Raw genomic sequence first — 20,563 nt, 5'->3', positions numbered from 1 at the left:
TTAACGAGAACTCAATTATTGCTGATGAAGCACATATTGCTTAAGTGACATTTTAATGCTTCATTTTAGTGGTCTCGCTTGTTAAGGTTCTCCAACCTTAATTGCTTATTTCAATCTTAAACTGCTGCATTCAGTGTTTTAATTGCTCCTTATTAGCAATAAGATGTAAAAGACAAAGCAGCCAGCAGTTCTCCAGCTAGCTTTTTTCCAATTACATCTGTGTGTGTTCATCATGCACGGTTTGATTTAATAAAACACTTAATAGAAAAATGTGACAGACTGAAAATGATCTGTTTTAGGCTTCAAATCATTTGGATGATATCCTTGGAAAGGAAAAAAATCTACGATATAAAAGCCTTACATTGCACAGACTAACAAGCCATAAAATTAAATAAGGTCTGAGATTGGCAATGATTGGTTTCTAATTAAGCAATTGGGTTGAATGAAAACCTGTAGCCACTGCGGCTCACCAGGACCGACATTGCCTACCCCTGTTTTACATCTTATTGCTAATAAGGAGCAATTAAAACACTGAATGCAGCAGGTTTAAGATTGAAATAAGCAATTAAGGTTGGAGAACCTTAACAAGCGAGAACACTAAAATGAAGCATTAAAATGTTACTTAAGCAATATGTGCTTCATCAGCAATAATTGAGTTCTCGTTAAGGAACTGGGTTGGAACAAAAACCTGCACATACTGTGGCACTCCAGGACCGACGTTGCCTACCCCTGGCTTAAAGTATCCAAAGTGGAATAAGAGGGACACTTGTACAATACGTATACTGAAAAGTAAAGGTTGGGAGAAATGAGTTTGCTGCTGGATCTGCCAAAGCTGGGAGAATTATCTAAGGATATAGACATAGTTCTCCTAGGTGCTCAGAGGCAGTAAGGGTGGTGCAGCAAGCTAGGGCCAGATCAGCTCCAGGACCCAATGGAGACCCTTATTGGCTGTATAAGAAAGTATTGAGTTGTTTGTGGAACCTCTTTAGAGTGGTATGGCAATGCAAGATCTTTCCGAAGGCGTGGCTGAGGGCAGGGGGAGTTTATATTCTTAAAGAGAGAGATTCTGCTGATATTAGTCTGTTTCGAGCAATCAGTCTATTAAATGTGGAAGGAAAGATTTTCTTTAGCATTGTAGCTAATAGGTTAGTTTCCTACTTGTTAGGTAATAATACGTCAATACAGAAGGCTGGAGTGCCTGGCTTTTCCAGGATGTCTTGAGCTTGTAAGTATGATATGGAATCAGATTTAGTTTGCTAAGAAGGAGAACAGGTACCTGCACATTGTATTTTTGGACCTGGCTAATACTTTTGGTTCTGTACCCATGATCTATTGTGGGTGGTGCTGGAATACTTGCTTGTATTCCAGACTTAGTAAAAGATTATTTTAGCTACATAACACTATAAACCCTGAAGCCCACGAAAAAGTCATAATGCCGGACCTTTTCATCAGCGTCTTTGTTTTGCAAATGTGTCAATCAGCACAAGCATCAAGCAGCCTACCATCCCATCCCCCACCGACGCAGCTGAAGTTTATCTGGGTGTGAGGTGTCTGGAATTGTATAGGTTAAATAATATATCATTACTAGCATAATACCCACGCTTCACAGCACAGAAGTAGTGCGTTAAAGAAGTTATGAAAAAGAAAAGGAAACATTTTAAAAATAACGTAACATGATTGTCAATGTAATTGTCGTTGGCTTATTTTAGTATTGAAAGTGCATTTAATGATTGTAAAGAGTTTAATTTATGATTGTAAATGTTGTGTATGAGAAATGCACATTTTTAGAATGTAAGGATGTCTTTGTAAACAATGTTTGCAGTTCTGTCCTCGGGCTGTAAAATGACCAAGCTGTCTGCTGAACTTACTCTTGAGCATGCAACGTACAGTTGGCCATGTGAGAAGCAATCTTGTGTCAAGTCAGTGCAGACCTTTTTTAGAGTCTGGCCCTGTGACTTATTTATTGGCATAGTGAAGTAGACATTTACTGGAAATTGGAGGTGTTTGAATTGGAATGGGAGGTCAGAGGGTATGAGAGGGATGCTAAGAATAAATACAGTCTCCCCTGAGCCAGTTCCAGTGAAGACTGTTGCCTCAATGAGGTTCTTGTGCAGAGATTTGATCTGAAGCATGGTGCCATTACAACGTTTTGGTGGTTGTAAGTTTCGTAGTAACAGAATTGATGCGCCGACCTTCAAAAGTAGAGTATGCAGAGGCATGCCTGGAGGATTAAGAGTGTGAAGAAACTAAATGAAAAGGTAGGAGTTACCAGCAGGAAGAAGTGAAGCAAGGCAAACAATAACAGGCTTGAAGCGGTGGAGTAAAGAAGAAGGGAGCAGTGAGCAAGACGAACAGCTGAGGAAAGTAAGGAAGTGAGTGAGGAGGCACATGAGCGCGGGATGTTGTTAATGTATATACAGTTTAAAAACTTCATATTTAAGTGAAACACCTAACCTTCTTTTCCCCACTCCATATTCTGCCACCTTAGCTATATTCACCAACTTGCTTCTTCTGCCACGCTAATCATTTTTTTATTTTTACCACTTGCTGAGAAGCCAAACTCTCTCAGGAACGATGTTACTGATCTAGCTACAAAGCTGCGGCAACTTGCCTCAATCGCCTGCATGTGTACAGCCCAACCTCTCTGGGTGGCATCAGCTGCCAATTCTGTATATGTCGCTCTCTTCCTTTCATTCGCTTTCTCGATTAACCCTTCTTGCAGAACCATTAATTCAATGTAAACTGTTTGTTTCCTTTCTGACCACAATATCATATCTGGCCACAAATTACTAATAGCTGTTTCTTTTGGCACTACTAGCCTTGTATTAAGGTCTACATTAAGCTTCCAATCATTGGCCACACCTAAATGATCCCCATTTTGTTTAGCCAGGCCTACAGTACCGTGTTCTCCACCTCTTTAACAAAGATCTTCCTAATCACGCTTGCCTTCTTTACAGAATTTAACCCCTTCCCTTTACACAGTGGCCACACATGACAGTACATTATGCCTCAACACATATTTGCCTTGACTCAGACTAACTTTGCAGGCTGACAGAATGTGCTGTAGTGAAGCAACACCTGCACGTAACATACAATTTGGGTCAGCTCCTGTGCACACCATCATATTTTTTGGAGACGGGAGCACATCATAAATTGCTCCTATAAGGAACTTTACCCTACCAGGCTCCTTCTCCCTGTGACACCTTGGGTAAGGACCCTGTTGTACAATTCCTGACTTGGGGAGTCAGTAGTCGAGACCGAGCAACCAGGGATGAAGAAAGAGAGACTCAGACTGAAAAAGCTATTCAAAAACAGGATTCTGTTTTATTCCAGCAGTGTCCCCCCAGTAACACCTCTCCCCCATACAGACAGTTTTAATGCTTTTGTGGTTGGTAGAATTGTTCTGTTTCTTTGGGATATTTTGGGTTACAAAAACATACCACCACAGAAAAATGGATGGAAAACACTGCACTACATACACCTACACTCCTGGCACACTAAAAAAGATCTCTTTAGTTTCTATCTTTCTTAAAAAATGACACTGTGCATTACCTGGATTATTATGTTACATGCTTTGCATAAATTAATGAAGATGCTACAAATTTGAACATGGGTGCAGATAATGATTACAGTTCCATTTCATAGAATTTTTTCATTATATTAGGGCAGTCAGCACAGTAAGCTCCCTGGCCGACTGGCGAGTTAAATATAGAGGTACTACAGACTTATTTTGGTTTTAGTGTCACTTATAGATAACTCATTTAGCATTTATGTGATATGACATCGATTCAATCTTGTTACAGAGACATGAAATGAAAAAAAAAAAAAAAAGCGTAATTTTTACCTTCACAACTTTTCTCCAGTATTGCACCTGGACTTCCATAAACCCAACTCCTGTACATCTATAGCAGTATGTAAAAGAAAATGAACACTAGTGCTACGTATTGACATGTGCCATATCGTTGTGAACAGTGTAATACAAAATTTTAAATCCTTAAATGAAAATTTTATGTCATAAAATTTTTCAAGGTAGTATATAAATATGGTACTGGATATGTATGTAATTCTTTAGGTACACACTTTTTTTGTATTATTGGTTCGTAATGTTAAGACAAAGCATCAAAATATTGGCCTGAACAAAAGCACTGCCTGAGGCGTTTGACTTGTGGCCTGCCCTAGATGCGACAATATTTTTGAACTCATTAAAAAGGCCACATTAATTGCAAAACTTAATGTGTTAACTTTCCCAGGCCTTTATTTATATATATAAGTGATATATATCACTTTTTCCACGTTTTGTTATGTTATAGCCTTATTCCAAAATGGATTAAATTCATTTTTTTCTCAGAATTCTACACACAACACCCCATAATGACAACGTGAAAAAAGTTTACTTGAGGTTTTTGCAAATTTATTAAAAATAAAAAAACTGAGAAATCACATGTACAGAAGTATTCACAGCCTTTGCTCAATACTTTGTCGATGCATCTTTGGCAGCAATTGCAGCCTCAGGTCTTTTTGAATGTGATGCCACAAGCTTGGCACACCTATCCTTGGCCAGTTTCGCCCATTCCTCTTTGAGACACCTCACAAGCTCCATCAGGTTGGATGGGAAACGTCGGTGCACAGCCATTTTAAGATCTCTCCAGAGATGTTCAATTGGATTCAAGTCTGGGCTGTGGCTGGGCCACTCAAGGACATTCACAGAGTTGTCCTGAAGCCACTCTTTTGATATCTTGGCTGTGTGCTTAGGGTCGTTGTCCTGCTGAAAGATGAACCGTCGCCCCAGTCTGAGGTCAAGAGCGCTCTGGAGCAGGTTTTCAGCCAGGATGTCTCTGTACATTGCTGCAGTCATCTTTCCCTTTATCCTGACTAGTCTCCCAGTCCCTGCCGCTGAGAAACATCCCCACAGCATGATGCTGCCACCACCATGCTTCACTGTAGCGATGGTATTGGCCTGGTGGTGAGTGGTGCCTGGTTTCCTCCAAATGTGACGCCTGGCATTCACACCAAAGAGTTCAATCTTTGTCTCATCAGACCAGAAAATTTTCTCCTATTCTAAGTCATTGGCTAACTGATGTTGTTATATACTATTTGAAACTGGAAAAAAATCAAATTCTAACTTAGAGAATCTGTGCAGAACTTTTTCAAAGCCTGGCAGGATCTAATCAATAACATTTTAGAGTAAGCTTTTAAAGTACTGAGGAAGCAGATTCCCTCCCTTTTTTTCCTTTTTTTTCTTCTTCTTCATTTATCTTTATTCACTTAATTCATCTACTTACTTATTTTTTACTAGCTTTAAGTTTTACTCGGCTGGCTTAGCTCTCTTTCTCAGGGGTGGGGGTTGATTTGTTTTCGATCTTATGTTTGTAGATATGGAATGTTGTGTGATTTTAATAAATTCAATAAAAAAAAAAAAAAAGATCCTGCCCCTTTCCTTTTATATTCCCAAGTACCCTGTTCTCTTGTTAGGACCTAATTGATTGTTTACAAGTAAGTGTACTCCTCCTTTTCTGTTGTAAGACACAGAGATACAGCATCAATAAAAACATTAGTTTTTCAAAACTAGTAATAGGATAATTATTTGTATTAATTGCACAAAAAAATTATAATATTGTTGTGTTGGTTATGTTGTTTTGCATGGTGTCGTGATAGAAGTTAGCTGTACTGTCTTTGCACAAGATTTGCATACTTTCTTTTTTTTTAGTTGGCTTTTTACTTTTTTCGGCCACTTCTCACCATTAGAGATTTATCAGATAGGTTTTTCACATCTGTTTCCTTAAGATGCATTAGATCTTTGGAAATGTGTTCTTTTCAATTGCGGCGTTTTAATTAACCTGAATTTAAATAATTATAAATAAAAAAGGTATTATACCCCCCCAGCATGCAATATGACGGTTACAGGATTACACGAAAAGTATAAAGGATAAATTAGCTCACTTTACTGATGGGTTCACATGGTATTACAGACGGGAATCTTATGACAGACTCTATCAAGCAATGTGGGAGTCTTGACCTACGCAGTCTGCCATCTTTCGTCGCCATGCTGAAAGGATTTTCATCGGACGGAAGACATAATCTTCCGCCCGGCAGCTTCAAAATGTGTTTGCCATAGGTCCATCCTTGTATTCTGGTTGCTCCATGTGCAGGCTCCTTCTCTGGATCCAAACAAAGACCGGAAAAGGACTCAAACCCCTCCTTCAAAAATACAGGAATAGCACAATGTCTACATACAATAGCACAATGCCTACATTCATTCTCCCAACAAGGAAAGAGGATAGTGTGCTGACAGAAGACAGAAATATACTAGTCTGTCTTTAGGCTGACTATTCAATTCTCCAGTTGTCTTTGGCTGTCTAGTCCTGTGCTTGGCTCGGCAATTCTAAATGCTGATGCTGAGCCCCTGTGTACCATACTTGGTCTGCCTGTATGAATGAGTCCATAACAGTGGGCACAGAGAACAGTGACATTAAACTTAATAACAAAACATGTTGTTTTTTTTTTTTTTGTTTTTTTGTTTTTTTTTTATTTATAAAATCCAAAATCTGACAGAACCTAGAAAGTCAAAGCCTATTATTTTTTTTCGTTACTAGGAGAACTCTCTCTCTCTATCTATCTATATATATAATCTCTTAATACATAATTCACCAGCCTCCTCACTCACTCACGTCCGTCCGAAGCCAAATGCGCAGTCGCCTTCTGCGCAGCTGCCTGAAAAACCTTACGAGACCGAAATCCAACCCCAACATCGTGGCAGGCGGCGGATTTAGCCTACACATTTCGGGATTATTATTCAGAAATCCCAAATCCTTCCGCCCAGGCGTAGGATATTAGCCTGAGCACAGCCAACCCTCACACTCAAAATAATACGTAAGAACGTATTACTATTAAGTACTTTCAGCGGCAGGAACAACTCCACAGCCATCACGATCATTACACTACAGTCGTCCGCAGATATTGATGTATGCGAAGCGAGGTACACATTCTAAGCCACATACAAATCTCCACAGGTGGCGCGGTACACATTGTCGTGTGCTGCTGCTGAGATCTAAGTAAAATAAAACGCTGGTGGCCTATTCGCACCAAGCACTGAATGTTCACCACACCATCTGGAGTGATTTTAATGCCCCTTGCATCCTCGCCCTTTCAAAACTGCTTATTCTCGCAACTTGGTGCCAACGGAATTACGCATTCATTCAATACACCTATATCAGGTTTGTGGTGCTTATACTTACTATTCCATATTTTACTGGAACATTGATCATTCAATATTACAGTAATCCCTCCTCCATCGCGGGGGTTGCGTTCCAGAGCCACCCGCGAAATAGGAAAATCCGCGAAGTAGAAACCATATGTTTATATGGTTATTTTTAGAATGTCATGCTTGGGTCACAGATTTGCGCAGAAACACAGGAGGTTGTAGAGAGACAGGAACGTTATTCAAACACTGCAAACAAACATTTGTCTCTTTTTCAAAAGTTTAAACTGTGCTCCATGACAAGACAGAGATGACAGTTCTGTCTCACAATTAAAAGAATGCAAACATATCTTCCTTTTCAAAGGAGTGCAAAGCAAGCAGTCAAAAAAAAAATCAATAGGGCTTTTTGGCTTTTAAGTATGCGAAGCACCGCCGGTACAAAGCTGTTGAAGGCGGCAGCTCACACCCCCTCTATCAGGAGCAGGAAGAGAGAGGAGCCACAGAAAAACAAATAAAGTCAAAAATCAATACGTGCCCTTTGAGCTTTTAAGTATGCGAAGCACAGTGCTGCATGTAACCTTCAGGAAGCAGCTGCACACAGCCCCCCTGCTCACACCCCCCTACGTCAGCGCAAGAGAGAGAGAGAGAGAGAGAGGGAGAGAGAAAGTAAGTTGGGTAGCTTCTCAGCCATCTGCCAATAGCGTCCCTTGTATGAAATCAACTGGGCAAACCAACTGAGGAAGCATGTACCAGAAATTAAAAGACCCATTGTCCGCAGAAACCCGCGAAGCAGCGAAAAATCCGCGATATATATTTAAATATGCTTACTTATAAAATCCGCGATGGAGTGAAGCCGCGAAAGGCGAAGCGCGATATAGCGAGGGATCACTGTATACTATAGGCCTGGAAAATTCATCAACTAACAGTACAAGCCTGTACAGTAATGAGTAAAGCGGACTAAAATCATTACAAAAAAAACTTCTTCATTGTTTCTTCTACTTTTCGTTGATTTGTATTTCTCATTTCTTCCCTTTTATTGCCATAGGCCTACATAATTATAAAATATGCCAATTTTTATGCACATGACACAAAATAAATTAAGCTTAAAGACTACATGTGTTTCCAAATTCAAAGGGCGTTCTCTGTCAAACTAGAATTCGCCATGACTATAAACAAGTCACAAGGACAAATATTTGACATGGTAGGAATATTCCTTGCCGAACCCGTTTTCAGCCATGGTCAATTGTATGTGGCTTTTTCAAGAGTCAGGAGGGCGAGTGATGTGAAGATGCAAGTTAAAGATGGGCCACATCAAGGGAAATTACTACCACACAGTGAGAGCGTCTTCACAAAAATACAGAGAGATTTTACAACTTTAGTTGCATACTGACAGGCCTCCAGTATACAAACAAAAAACATTGTTATAGATAGCATGTATTTTTTAAGTGTACGGTATTTTTCGCCGTGATAAAGTCATATATATCCCAAACCTCTTAGTTAGATAGATAGATAGATAGATAGATACTTTATTAATCCCAGGGGGAAATTCACATTATCATTACTTACATCACTTTATTTATTTCTTACTTATCATTTGTTCTTCATACACTGCTGACACAAACTCGTGCCTGTTTCATCTTACGTTGTCGAAGCGGCTTTTTGTCTAGTATATATAATATATATAATATAGTACTAGCTGTGTAAGCCCGTACTGTAAAATGCCCGGGCTCCTAGTAACTATTGAAATCATCAGAAAAAAAATTGAAATGCAGAGTCTGCAGTTTCGTCTTGCGGTTGTGCTCGCCCCCCTTGTCTATCAGCGGCTAAGCGAGTTTCTCTCTTCGTTTGTCTTTCCTTGGCGGTTTAACTTTGGTGACGGAGTCACTTTCTCTTTCATGTTCATGCTGTAGCCTCGTGTGTCTTTCTTCTTCCGACTCGTTAACTTGGGGCCACCTTGTTGGCTCTTTGAGCTTCAAGCTGTAGCCTCGCACTTCCGGGCTTAGATGTTTATATATAAGATGTATTAAATAATTGTACATTGTACTTCAGTGTCCTGGATCATACTGTAATAATTTCTCCCTGAAAGTCTAATTAGCAAAAAATAATCGTGATACCAGATGGTCAGTTCTGCTGTCTTCCTGAGTATTTAACCTACAATAATCACTTTATATTGGAAACAAAATATCTTTAGTTTGATATGCTATGAGTAGAAGGGTATAGTGTATTTTCTGATAATCTGTCATAATCCGCAATTGAGGACATACATTTTTGCCAAGTTTGTCGATATTAAAGTGGCCCTTACATTATTTACAAAGTTCCTGTGAAATTAAAACAAAGGAAAAAGTAGGGAACAATTTGCATCCACAATTAAAATGTAACAACGTCTACCTCATCAACTGCCCTTTCTCCCCTTTTGCGCCATTGTTCAACAAAAGCCTCTGCATGTATGCGTAATTAATCTAGCCAGATTTAAATAATTTACACCTGGCATCTCCAACGTCCTCTGTTTATCTACGTAGTTCACTGCACTGCAGTGTTAACCTGTAATTAGAATAGAAACTGGCTGCTCATATTTACCCCACAAGAAACAGTAAAAAGATGATGACATGGTGCATTACTGTAAAAAACTTGCCTTTAAAAGCAGTACAGGTATCAAGGGCTGACCACCTTTCTGTGGCTGACCTGACTGCTGCCATTACCGTACAAATTTCTTTTTTCTTTTCTACAGGCTTAAATGTTGTGTTTGGATAGAAAATGATTAATACAATGAAAAGTTTATAAAGGCCTTATTGAAAGTGTACACATTTTCATTTTTTATTTTTATTGCAGTTACATGTTTTGGAATACATACATGAAAATGAATACATTCATGGCGATATAAAAGCTGCAAATATACTTCTTGGATTCAAAGATTCTAATAAGGTAAGACATCAGTCATTAGCTATTTATAGTTTATAATGTGATGTGGAATAGAGGCAGATATACAAAGCAATGAGCATCCTTAGGTCAGCCCAGTTAATCATGGTCATCAGCACCCAGTGCTGCTGGTGTAGACATTGGCTTTATGGCTGTGGCTTTACAAATATAAACAAACGTGGTCCTTGAAAATGCATATGATAAAGAAATAATCCCATTTTTTTTCCTACTGTCAAAAAAAAAGTCACAATCAACCCATACTGACACAAAGTGTCAACAGAATAAGTGGGTTTAAAAACACCTGGATTGATGGATGATTTTTGATGCTAATCAATGAGCTGAAAGTATATACCAACATTTTATCTTTACTACTTTTAGTTCTAATTTAAATATGAATCCTAAGAAGTGCCATAATTCTCATTACAGCATGTTTAGGATTTAAAATAAATCTTATGCGTTTCCAATATATTATAGAGCAGTGATATTGATTTTTGCATTCTGGATGGGAAGGGCATAACTGCTTTTCTTCTCATTTTTTTAAGCCAGAAAAAAGTCACAGGGGTACCCATTTAGTCTCTCCTAACCAAAGCACCAGTAATGCATAAATGCACTAGCTGTTGCAGTTCTCTTATTATGGTTAGGGCAGGATATATTTTTTGAAAAAAGTAGCCAGCACCTTTCAAAAAGCAATTATATTTCGTCAGAGAGCAAACATTTTCTCAAAATACAATGCATGCAGTCTTTTTTTCTGGATGTAGTATTTTGAATTCAAAGTGGACACTATTTATCCTTTTATTAATAACTTATTGTAAAGCTGGAGGCTAGGCCTGGGTTCAGTATCTCATTCTTGTTATAAATTCATTCATTGACAAACTTCCTAGCTGCCTTCTGGTTCATAACTACAAATAAAAGTGACCCATACATATTTATATAATAATTAAAAAACCTAAATGTTCTATTACTAAAAAAAGTGGGACAAATAATCATCAAATAATATTGACACAATGTCATTTTGCTTTTAATTACACAGATTAATAATCAATATTGTCAGAAGGTGTAATTCTACTTTTAATTTTACAGGTGTACTTGGCAGATTATGGTCTGTCATACAGATATTCTCCAAACCAAATCCATAAAAAGTATGAGGAACGTCCTAAGAAGGGTCACAATGGGACAATTGAGTACACAAGTATAGATGCTCACAAAGGTGTAGGTATGTAAAATTTTTTTTTTTTTTAATGTTACCTTTTCTATACAATATATTTTCACTTCAGGCATATTGTAAATTTCTGAGAAACTGAACAGTCATAGGACAGAAAAAAAATGTAAATTTTGTAGTTTCATCAGCAAACATCATAGTCTAAGGAGACTCCTGTCTAATCTCATCTGTCAACCTGTCCATTACCATTGCAAATAAGAAAGGGCTCAGAGCCGATCCCTGATGTAATCCCACCTCCACATTTAATGCATCCGTCACTCCTACCACAGACCTCACCACTGTCGCACTTCCCTCTTACATCTCCTGTACAACTCTTACATACTTCTCTGCCACTCCCAACTTCCTCATACAATACCACAACTCCTCTCGGGCACCCTGGCATGTGCTTTCTCCAGGTCCACAAACACATAATGCACTCCTTCTGGCCTTCTCTAAACTTCTCCATTAACATCCTCAGAGCAAACATTGCATCTGTTGTGCTCTTTCTTGGCATGAAACCATACTGCTGCTCACTAATCATCACCTCCTTTCTTAACCTAGCTTCCACTACTGTTTCCCATAACTTCATGCGGTGGCTCATCAGTTTTATCCCCCTATAGTCACTACAGCTCTACACATCCCCCTTATTCTGTAAAATCGGCACCAGTACTCTTCTTCTTCACTCCTCAGGCATCCTCTCACTTTCCAAGATTCCATTGCCATCTCTCCTAAACAGCTCCATGCTTCCACAGGTATGTCATCTGGACCAACGGCCTTTCCATTCTTCATCCTCTTCATAGCTGTCCTTACTTCCTTCTTGCTAATCCGTTGCACTTTCTGATTTACTAACTCCATATTATCCAGCCTTCTCTCGCACATTCTCTTCAATCATCAGCCTCTCGAAGTACTCTTTCCATCTTCTGAACACACCCACACCCTACTCGCTTGTGAGTAAGTTTCCATCTTTATCCTTTATCACCCTAACCTGCTGCACATCTTTCCCAGCTTGGTCCTTCTGTCTAGCCAATCGGTACAGGTCCTTTTCTCCCTCCTTAGTTTCCAGCCTCTCATACAACTGATCATATGTCTTTTCTTTAGCCTTCGCCACCTCTCACTTCACCTTACGCCTTCTCTCCTTGTACTCTTGTCTATTTACTGCATCTCTCTGACTATCCCACTTCTTCTTCCCAATCCTCTTCCTCTGTATACTCTCCTGTACTTCCCCATTCCACCACCAGTTTTCCTTTTCCTCCTTCCTCTGACCAGATGTTATGCCAAGCACCCTTCTACTACTTCTGCTGTAGTTGCCCAGCTGTCTGTTAACTCTTCATTGCCACCCAGTGCCTGTCTTACCTCCTCCCTAAACTCAACCTTGCAGTCTTCCTTTTTCAACTTCCACCATTTGATCCTTGGCTCTGTGTTTACTCTCCTCCTTTTCTTGATCTCCAATCATCCTATATTCCACCATCCTATGCTGTCTAACTACACTTTCCCCTGCCACCACTTTGCAGTCTTTAATCTCCTTCAGATTGACTCTTCTGCATAGGATATAATCTACCTGTGTGCATCTTCCTCCACTTTTGTACGTCACCCTATGTTCCTCCCTCTTCTTAAAATACATATTCACCACAGCCATTCCCATCCTTTTTGCAAAATCCACTATCATCTGACCTCTCTTTGACACCATACCTACCCATCACCTCCTCTTCTCCTTTGTTCCCTTCACCAACATGTCCATTGAAATCCACTCCAATCACCACTTTCTGTCCCATGGGTACACTGTCCATCACTTCATCAAACTCACACCAGAAATCTTCTTTCTCATCCATCGCACACCCAACTTGCAGGGCATATGCAATAACAACATTGATCATCACACCTCCAATTTTCAGCTTCATAATCATTACTCTTATCTGAAAATCTTTTCACTTCTAAAATACTCTTGACATACTGTTCCTTCAGATTAACACCTACCCCATTTCTCCTCCCATCCACTCCAAGATGGAACAATTTGAACCTTTCTCCGATCCACCTGGCCTTATCCCCTTCCATTTAGTCTCTTGCATGCACAATATATCAGTCTTCCTTCTCTCCATTATATCGGCTAACTCTCTCCCCTTACCAGTCATATTGCCAACATTCAAAGTTCCTACCCTCAGTTCCACACTCTTTACCTTCCTCCTCTCCTCTGGACTCATTTCCTCCCTCTTCTTCGGCCAACAGTTGCCTAATTTCCACCAGCACCCTGTTGGCTAACAGTACTGGTTACTGTATCTGGTATGGAAATCTGTATTGTTGTCTGCATTTTGATCTGGCAAAATTTTACTCCGGATGCCCTTCCTGACATAACCCATTTATCTGGGCTTGGAACCAGCACGAAGAAACACACTGGTTTGTGTATCCCCTGTGGCTGGGTTCAAATAATTACTGCATATGGAGCATCATTTCTTTTCTTAAAATTGTTCATTGTTTTATTTTTTTTTTCATAGCTTACAACCAAACAATAAGATTTAAAATGAACCAATAGATAAGATGAGACCAACTAACTCATGGTCTCAAACTCAATTGTGGAAAGCCACTATTTTAGCTCTAGTCAGTTTAGAAACCAATCATCACTGTTAGTGAATATATTTAATCTTTGGCTTGCTAGTGCTCTCAGTTTACCATGACAAACACTTCCAAAACTGATGATTTATTTTTGTTCTGAGAGTACAATAAAAATACAGGGTGAGTCAAAATTATGTTAACATTTGAATGGCAGAAACAATTTAGGATTGTCTCAACCTGTTCACCGTCATGTTCAACACATGTATCATATGTGGCACATAAATTGACTAGAAAAATTGTACAGTATATAAGTATATACATAAAAGTACCATTAGTGTTAATGTAATTTTGACTTACCCTGTATGTTTTGAGCTAGAATAGCTCAATCTTTCTCAAACCTTTATTTTTTTGTTGTCAGATATTTTGTTGAAAAGGTGATGGATCCACAGTTGCAAATGGGTTCAAGTTTACTGGTCGTCTACTGGCTCACTTGCATTTCATTATTATTTGGTTACTAGGCCACAAAAATAGAAAAACTTAAGGGGTTTGAATCCTAACATGCAAGCCAGTGGAATGCAAGGCAAAGGAAGTAAGTTATAATAGCAACAATAATTGATTATAAGTGGAGGTTGGACTCGTCTGTTATGAGAGATGGTTGTTGAGACGTTGCTCATAGATAACTTTTTTGTTATCTATCGGAGCATATCCTGTATTTTGTCAACCTGGGAGGATTTAATTACAAGTATGTTAAAAGCATGAGTAAGAGGTCATGGGGTCAGAGAGCGAAGGAAAAAGGTAACTAAGGTACATCAAAGCTTAAGATGGTCTCAAGTTCACGTTATGGCATGCCACAGACTGAGTTGGAAGAGTCAGGCGAAGGGATGGATCAGCCAGGACCTCATGCTGCAGCATCTGCTCCAGTCAACAGCGAATGTGGAAGCAAAACTATGAGTGAGGCGGGCAAAGAGAATTTACTGATTTCAAGCAGGATGTTGGAACCTAGTATGGCCTCTTTATCCCTGCTGTCAACTACTACCAACACCCCTTGCGAGTCAATGGAATCACTCCAGTGGGATACATAACCTCTTTCATAGCACAGAGAAGATCAAAACCAGCTGATTTCTGCACTCAGAAAAAATGAATGATGTAATGGGTGATATACAGAAGAGATTACACAGAATTGACATTAGAATGGACAGCAGAATAGACGAGCTTCTTCAGGATATAAAATATCAAGAGGTTCATTTTAAGCAATAAATATGATGTAAATCTTAAAAAAAAAAAAAAAAACTAGCAAGAATTGATGAAAACATCAGTTTATTGCATGCGTGGTTCGAATGCCTCAAAATCAAGAAGCCTGATTGTCCAATTCAATAAACTATTGGTTAAAGAGAACTTGATATTGACTCTCAAACAGAAAAGGGAGATTATATTTAAAAATAACCACATTCATATTTTTCCTGTTTTCTCCTCTTCAGCCGCTGCTAAATGATCTAAATTCTAAAGCATTAAACAGTGCTTACGTAAAGCCGAAATCAGATACAGTTGCTTGATTTAAGCCAGATTGAAAGTAATTACTGATGACCAATTCTGCATCTTTAGTTCTCCTGAAGAAGCAGAAAAAGAGCTAAAAAGACTGATCCCAACATCATATAAAATATGAACATGAGTCATATTGTATCCTGGTAATGCAAAAAAGATTCTGCTTGCAGAATGGTCTATCTGTAATGGAACATTATCAGTTAACTATACATTCTGTTCCCTTTTTGGCCACTTTTTTAGTTAAAATATTAAATTTTATTCTGTAACATTTGTGTTTATTTTGGTAACCATTAAGTAATTGTTTTACTTCCTGTTTTGTCTTGGTAGAGTAATATATTGCTCTACTTTCCCCTATTGTATTATTAACAAGGGGGCTCCGCCCCCTGCTCGCTTCGCTCGCCTACCCCCCGGCATTGGGTATCCTGAAATACATTGTTTGTATATCCGTCAGTCGAGCTCGTTCGTTTTGAACCCATGCCTGCTTTGCTTCCGTAGTTTCAGACGCGCGTTTACTTCACTCCGCAGTGGTGCCACTCACAATATGGCGGTGACGCCTGTGCCTTCACTCCGCAGTAGTGCCACTCACAATATGGCGGTGCAGCCTGCGCCATCCGTACTTTATGGACCCGTGGGGCCTCCGTCGCCTCTTCCGATTGAATCTGGGCTGCAGCGCAGAGTCCTCTTATTTGTGTGGCTGTGTCAGTAGTCGTTCGCCATGGGCGCGTTGTTGCTTCATTACTCATTCACGTCAGTTGAGCTCTTTCGTTTTTGGGCCGTGACTCCTTCGTGCACGGTGGATAAGACTTCGCGTACGGTTTATGAGACGCGCGCTGTACGCGCCTGCGCAGTACGTCTCATGGTCCCATCGCCGTGTCCCTGCGTCCATGCCATCCAGTTTACCATTCTCGGTTAGTAATATGGATAAGAAGCCTTGTCAGAATGCCTAATCCCACATACTTACCACTGTGTATAAGGTATTACAGTATATAACTTATCCCCGCCTTCCCTTCTATATCTATAACCTCAGGCAATTAGGTGTAGCAAAAATACAAGCAGGAGTTAAGTTACACATAAAACAATGTGTTATTGATAATATTCATAAGTAATAACAATATGCAAAGTACATTTGAATATTGGCAACCATACAACATGATTAAATGGTGATCTGTAGTTTCAGGCGGCACACAGACTTGTAGTTATTTAAAATGTCCCTAGTTAAGGTATCAGTGGTGCTCAGCTTTCTTCAGAACAGGCTGCAAGCCTGTTCAATATGGCTGCTAAGCTGTGCTCTTCATTGTGTTGTCTTCATTATCAGAGGTTAGTAAGAAATGCTTCTTTCAGATGTTAGTAAGAGAGAGATTGTGAGGTTAAACAAGTAAATATATAGATTTTCTGTCCAACCCCTAGAGCCAATAGGACATCATGGTACTTAAAAGCTTCTGATCCAAGCCAATTCCAAACAGCCATACTTCAGACCAATGGGGGAAATAGAACATCTTAACACCTGCCCCCAAACCATATGATAACGTAACCTGGCTTTCTTGCGGGGTTTGAAAGACTTTAGCAGAGAAACACTCGCCAAACTGGTTTAAGGCACATCCCCCAAATCCTGTCGTAAAATTTAGAGAGTCTCATTCCTTGGGTTGTAAACATGAATGCTTCTCAATAATATTACATTGCTTTGCCTAAATTATAAATAAAGACATACAAAATATTTATCAAGTTATATGCAAAATCTCACCTCACAACACTCCACCCCGATGAATGTTTTGTACAATCTATATATATAATTCACTAAGCCGGGAGACAAGTAGCCACCCATGGAAAGCACGCCGGAAGGGGCGTGGATTCACTAAGCCGCCGACAAGTAAGACACCCATGGCGCATGCAGGAAGGAGCCACGCCCCACCAACTCTAAGACCATTGGATACGACGACAACTCGCAGAGCCACGCCCACCAACTCGGACGCGACGCCTCGGAAAACATGCCGTCATTTCTGTTTGTCTGTGCCACAGTCCACATGCAGCTCTGAGCCATGTTGACTTTTCATTAGTCAGCCTCAGTGGAACCTTGGTTCACACAGAGGCAGCGCGAGAGAGAGACAGAGGCACACACAGGCAGCGCGACATTAGGGCCTACTTTTGCCCCTGTAAGCAAACATACACATACATACACCAAGATTCTAAACAAATAAGTGCCGTATGAATGATGCGTGCATGTCCCATCACTCCCTAGCACTTTAACCACTTAAATGCCGTATGAATGATGTATGCATGTTCCACCACTCTCTAGCACTTTAATTAGGGACTCACTACCACCAGCACTAACAAACATGCGGGTGTCCTCGTGACACACATGAAGTCTCTACACTTTGTTGGTTATATTCCATTCAGCAAGCAAACAATGTTTACTTCCACCGCATTTGTACACTGGATGCCCTAAAATTCACATACATAAACACACACACATACATCAACACAGTATTTGCAAACAGGGTGCAAAACGTGGTGTTTTGTCTCGGTAGAGTAATATATATTGCTCTACTTTCCCCTATTGTATTATTAATATGTAGCCATAGAATGCCTAATCTCACAGACTTACCACTGTTTATAAGGTACTATTGTATATAACTTATCCCCACCTTCCCTTCTACAGTATATCTATAACCTCAGGCAATTAGATGTAGTAAAAAGACAAGCAGAAGTTAAGTTACACATAAAATTATATATTACTGATAATATTCATAAATACAGTGGAACCTCTAGATACGAGTTTAATTCGTTCCAGCACTGAGCTTGTATAGCGAATTTCTCGTGTCTAGAACAAACTTCCCCATTGATAATAATGGAAATCCAGTTAATCCGTTCAGCACCCAAATATATTAACATAAAAATCAATTTCCTAACAAATAACACTGATAAATTATATATACTGTAGTCTACCTTTAATAAATAACACTGGTAAATAATATAACTGATTATTAAAAGAATCAAAACAGGTGTCCAAAGTGCAGTAGAGCATTCAATAAATCTTTAAATAAATAATCCTTAAAACAGTTGTGAAGTGGAGGTTTAAAATACACAAGAATAACAATCCTTTAACACGAGTTTAAAACGTCAAAAGGATGCAGTCTTTAAAAAACAGATGACAATCCCCGGTGCTGCTTCTCTTTTAGCGTCTCACCTGCGGGCTCTGCAACAGGCGAGACACTCTTAATGCAGCTGACCTTCTCCACACCGCCCTGCTTCAGCTGTTTGGCTCGCCTGTTCAGCTCACTGTTCAGCTATACGCGAGCCAGCGAGCCAGCCTGCCTGCTTTTTTTTTTTTTTTTTTTTCCCTCTCTCTCTCTCTTTCTTTTATTTTACTTCTTCTCCCCCTTAACCGGCTCGCGCTTCTCTATATATGTGGGGAGGACATGGCAGCTGGAGCCCATCAGCCACAGGAACAATCATGGATGTGGGCAGTTTCCCACCTGTGCACTTAAGTGAGAAACGCAGACACTGCAGATCGCGGCTTGCAACTGCTACCACGCCCCCTCGCTAAGCCGCGAGCTATACCCACAGCCTGGCTCGTGGCTCGTTATGCGAGCCAATGCTCGCATTTAGATCTGAATTTTTCGCTCATACTTTCCTCGTATTTTGAATTTCTCGTATACAGAGGTGATCGTATCTCGAGGTTCCACTGTAGTAACAAAATGCAAAGTACATTTGAATATTGGCAACCATACAACCTGATTAAATGGTGATAAGTAGTTCAGTCGGCACACAGACTTCTAGTTACTTAAATGTCTGTAGTTAAGGCATCATTGGTGCTCAGCTTTCAGCCACATGTCTGTTCAAAATGGCTGCTGAGCTGTGCTCTTCATTGTGTTGTCTTCATCATCACAGGTTAGCAAGAGAGATGCTTCTTTCAGATGTTGGTTAGTAAGAGAGAGATACTTCTACATCATCACAAGTTAACAAGAGAGAGATTGTGAGGTTAAACACATACATTTATAGATGTTCTGTCCATCCCCTACAGCCAATAGGACATCATGGTACTTAAAGGCCTCTGAGACAAGCCAGTTCCAAACAGCCATACTTCAGACCAATGGGGGAAATAGAACATCTTAACACCTGCCCCCAAACCATATGTTAAAGTACACCTTAGCCCATTTGCGGGGGTAGAAATGACTTTAGCAAAGAAACACTCAGCAAACTGGTTTAAGACACATCTCCCAAATCCTGTCATAAAATTCAAACAGACCCATTCCTAAGGTGGGGGGTAAACACTAAATTACATTGCTGTGCCTAAATTACAAATAAAGACATACAAAATATTCATCAAGTTATATGTAAAATCTCACATCACAACACATGGTTACCCCAAAATCCTGCCGGCTACACCAATTGTTTTGTCTTTGTAGAGTAATCTATTGCTCTACTTTCCCCTATTTTATAATTAATAAGTAGCCTTTGTCAGAATGCCTAATCCCTCAGATTTACCACTGTTTATAAGGGATTATAGTATATAACTTATCCCCACCTTCCCTTCTATATCTATAGGTAATTAGGCAATTAGGTGATGTGTAGTTTCAGGCGGCACACAGACCTGTAGTTATTTAAAATGTCCCTAGTTAAGGCATCAGTGGTGCTCAGCTTTCTTCAGAACAGGCCGCAAGCCTGTTCAATATGGCTGCTAAACTGTGCTCTTCATTGTGTTGTCTTCATCATCAGAGATTAGTAAGAGATGCTTCTTTCAGATGTTAGTAAGAGAGAGGTTGTGAGGTTAAACAGGTAAATTTATAGATGTTCTGTCCAACCCCTAGAGCCAATAGGACATCATGGTACTTAAAAGCTTCTTATCCAAGCCAATTCCAAACAGCCATACTTCAGACCAGTGGGGGAAATAGAACATCTTAACACCTGCCCCCAAACCATATGTTAACGTAACCTGGCATTTTTGCAGGGGTTGAAAGACTTTAGCAGAGAAACACTCGTCAAACTGGTTTAAAGCACATCCCCCAAATCCTGTCGTAAAATTTAAAGAGACCCATTCCTTGGATTGTAAACATGAATGCTTCTGACTAATATTACATTGCTTTGCCTAAATTACAAATAAAGACATACAAAATATTTATCAAGTTACATGCAAAATCTCACATCACAACACTTCCTAAGGG

The 20,563-nt window shown here is 39.7% G+C and overlaps 1 protein-coding gene across 5 annotated transcripts in view; it reads left to right on the top strand.

The window, feature by feature from the left end:
• Nucleotides 1-20,563, top strand: part of LOC114666252 (serine/threonine-protein kinase VRK2) — a 136,400-nt gene that overhangs the window by 35,496 nt on the left and 80,341 nt on the right. For all 5 annotated transcript variants that reach the window (XM_051919621.1, XM_051919619.1, XM_051919620.1 and 2 more), the window contains exons 7-8: nucleotides 10,028-10,120; nucleotides 11,195-11,327. In XM_051919621.1, the coding sequence (XP_051775581.1) occupies nucleotides 10,028-10,120; nucleotides 11,195-11,327 (226 nt within the window). The remainder of the gene's footprint in view (nucleotides 1-10,027; nucleotides 10,121-11,194; nucleotides 11,328-20,563) is intronic.

The sequence above is a fragment of the Erpetoichthys calabaricus genome, chromosome 15 (assembly GCF_900747795.2).
Source record: "Erpetoichthys calabaricus chromosome 15, fErpCal1.3, whole genome shotgun sequence".
Lineage (NCBI taxonomy): Eukaryota > Metazoa > Chordata > Cladistia > Polypteriformes > Polypteridae > Erpetoichthys > Erpetoichthys calabaricus.
The sequence above is the reverse complement of the archived record's forward strand: the minus strand, read 5'-3'. Positions and strand labels throughout refer to the sequence as shown.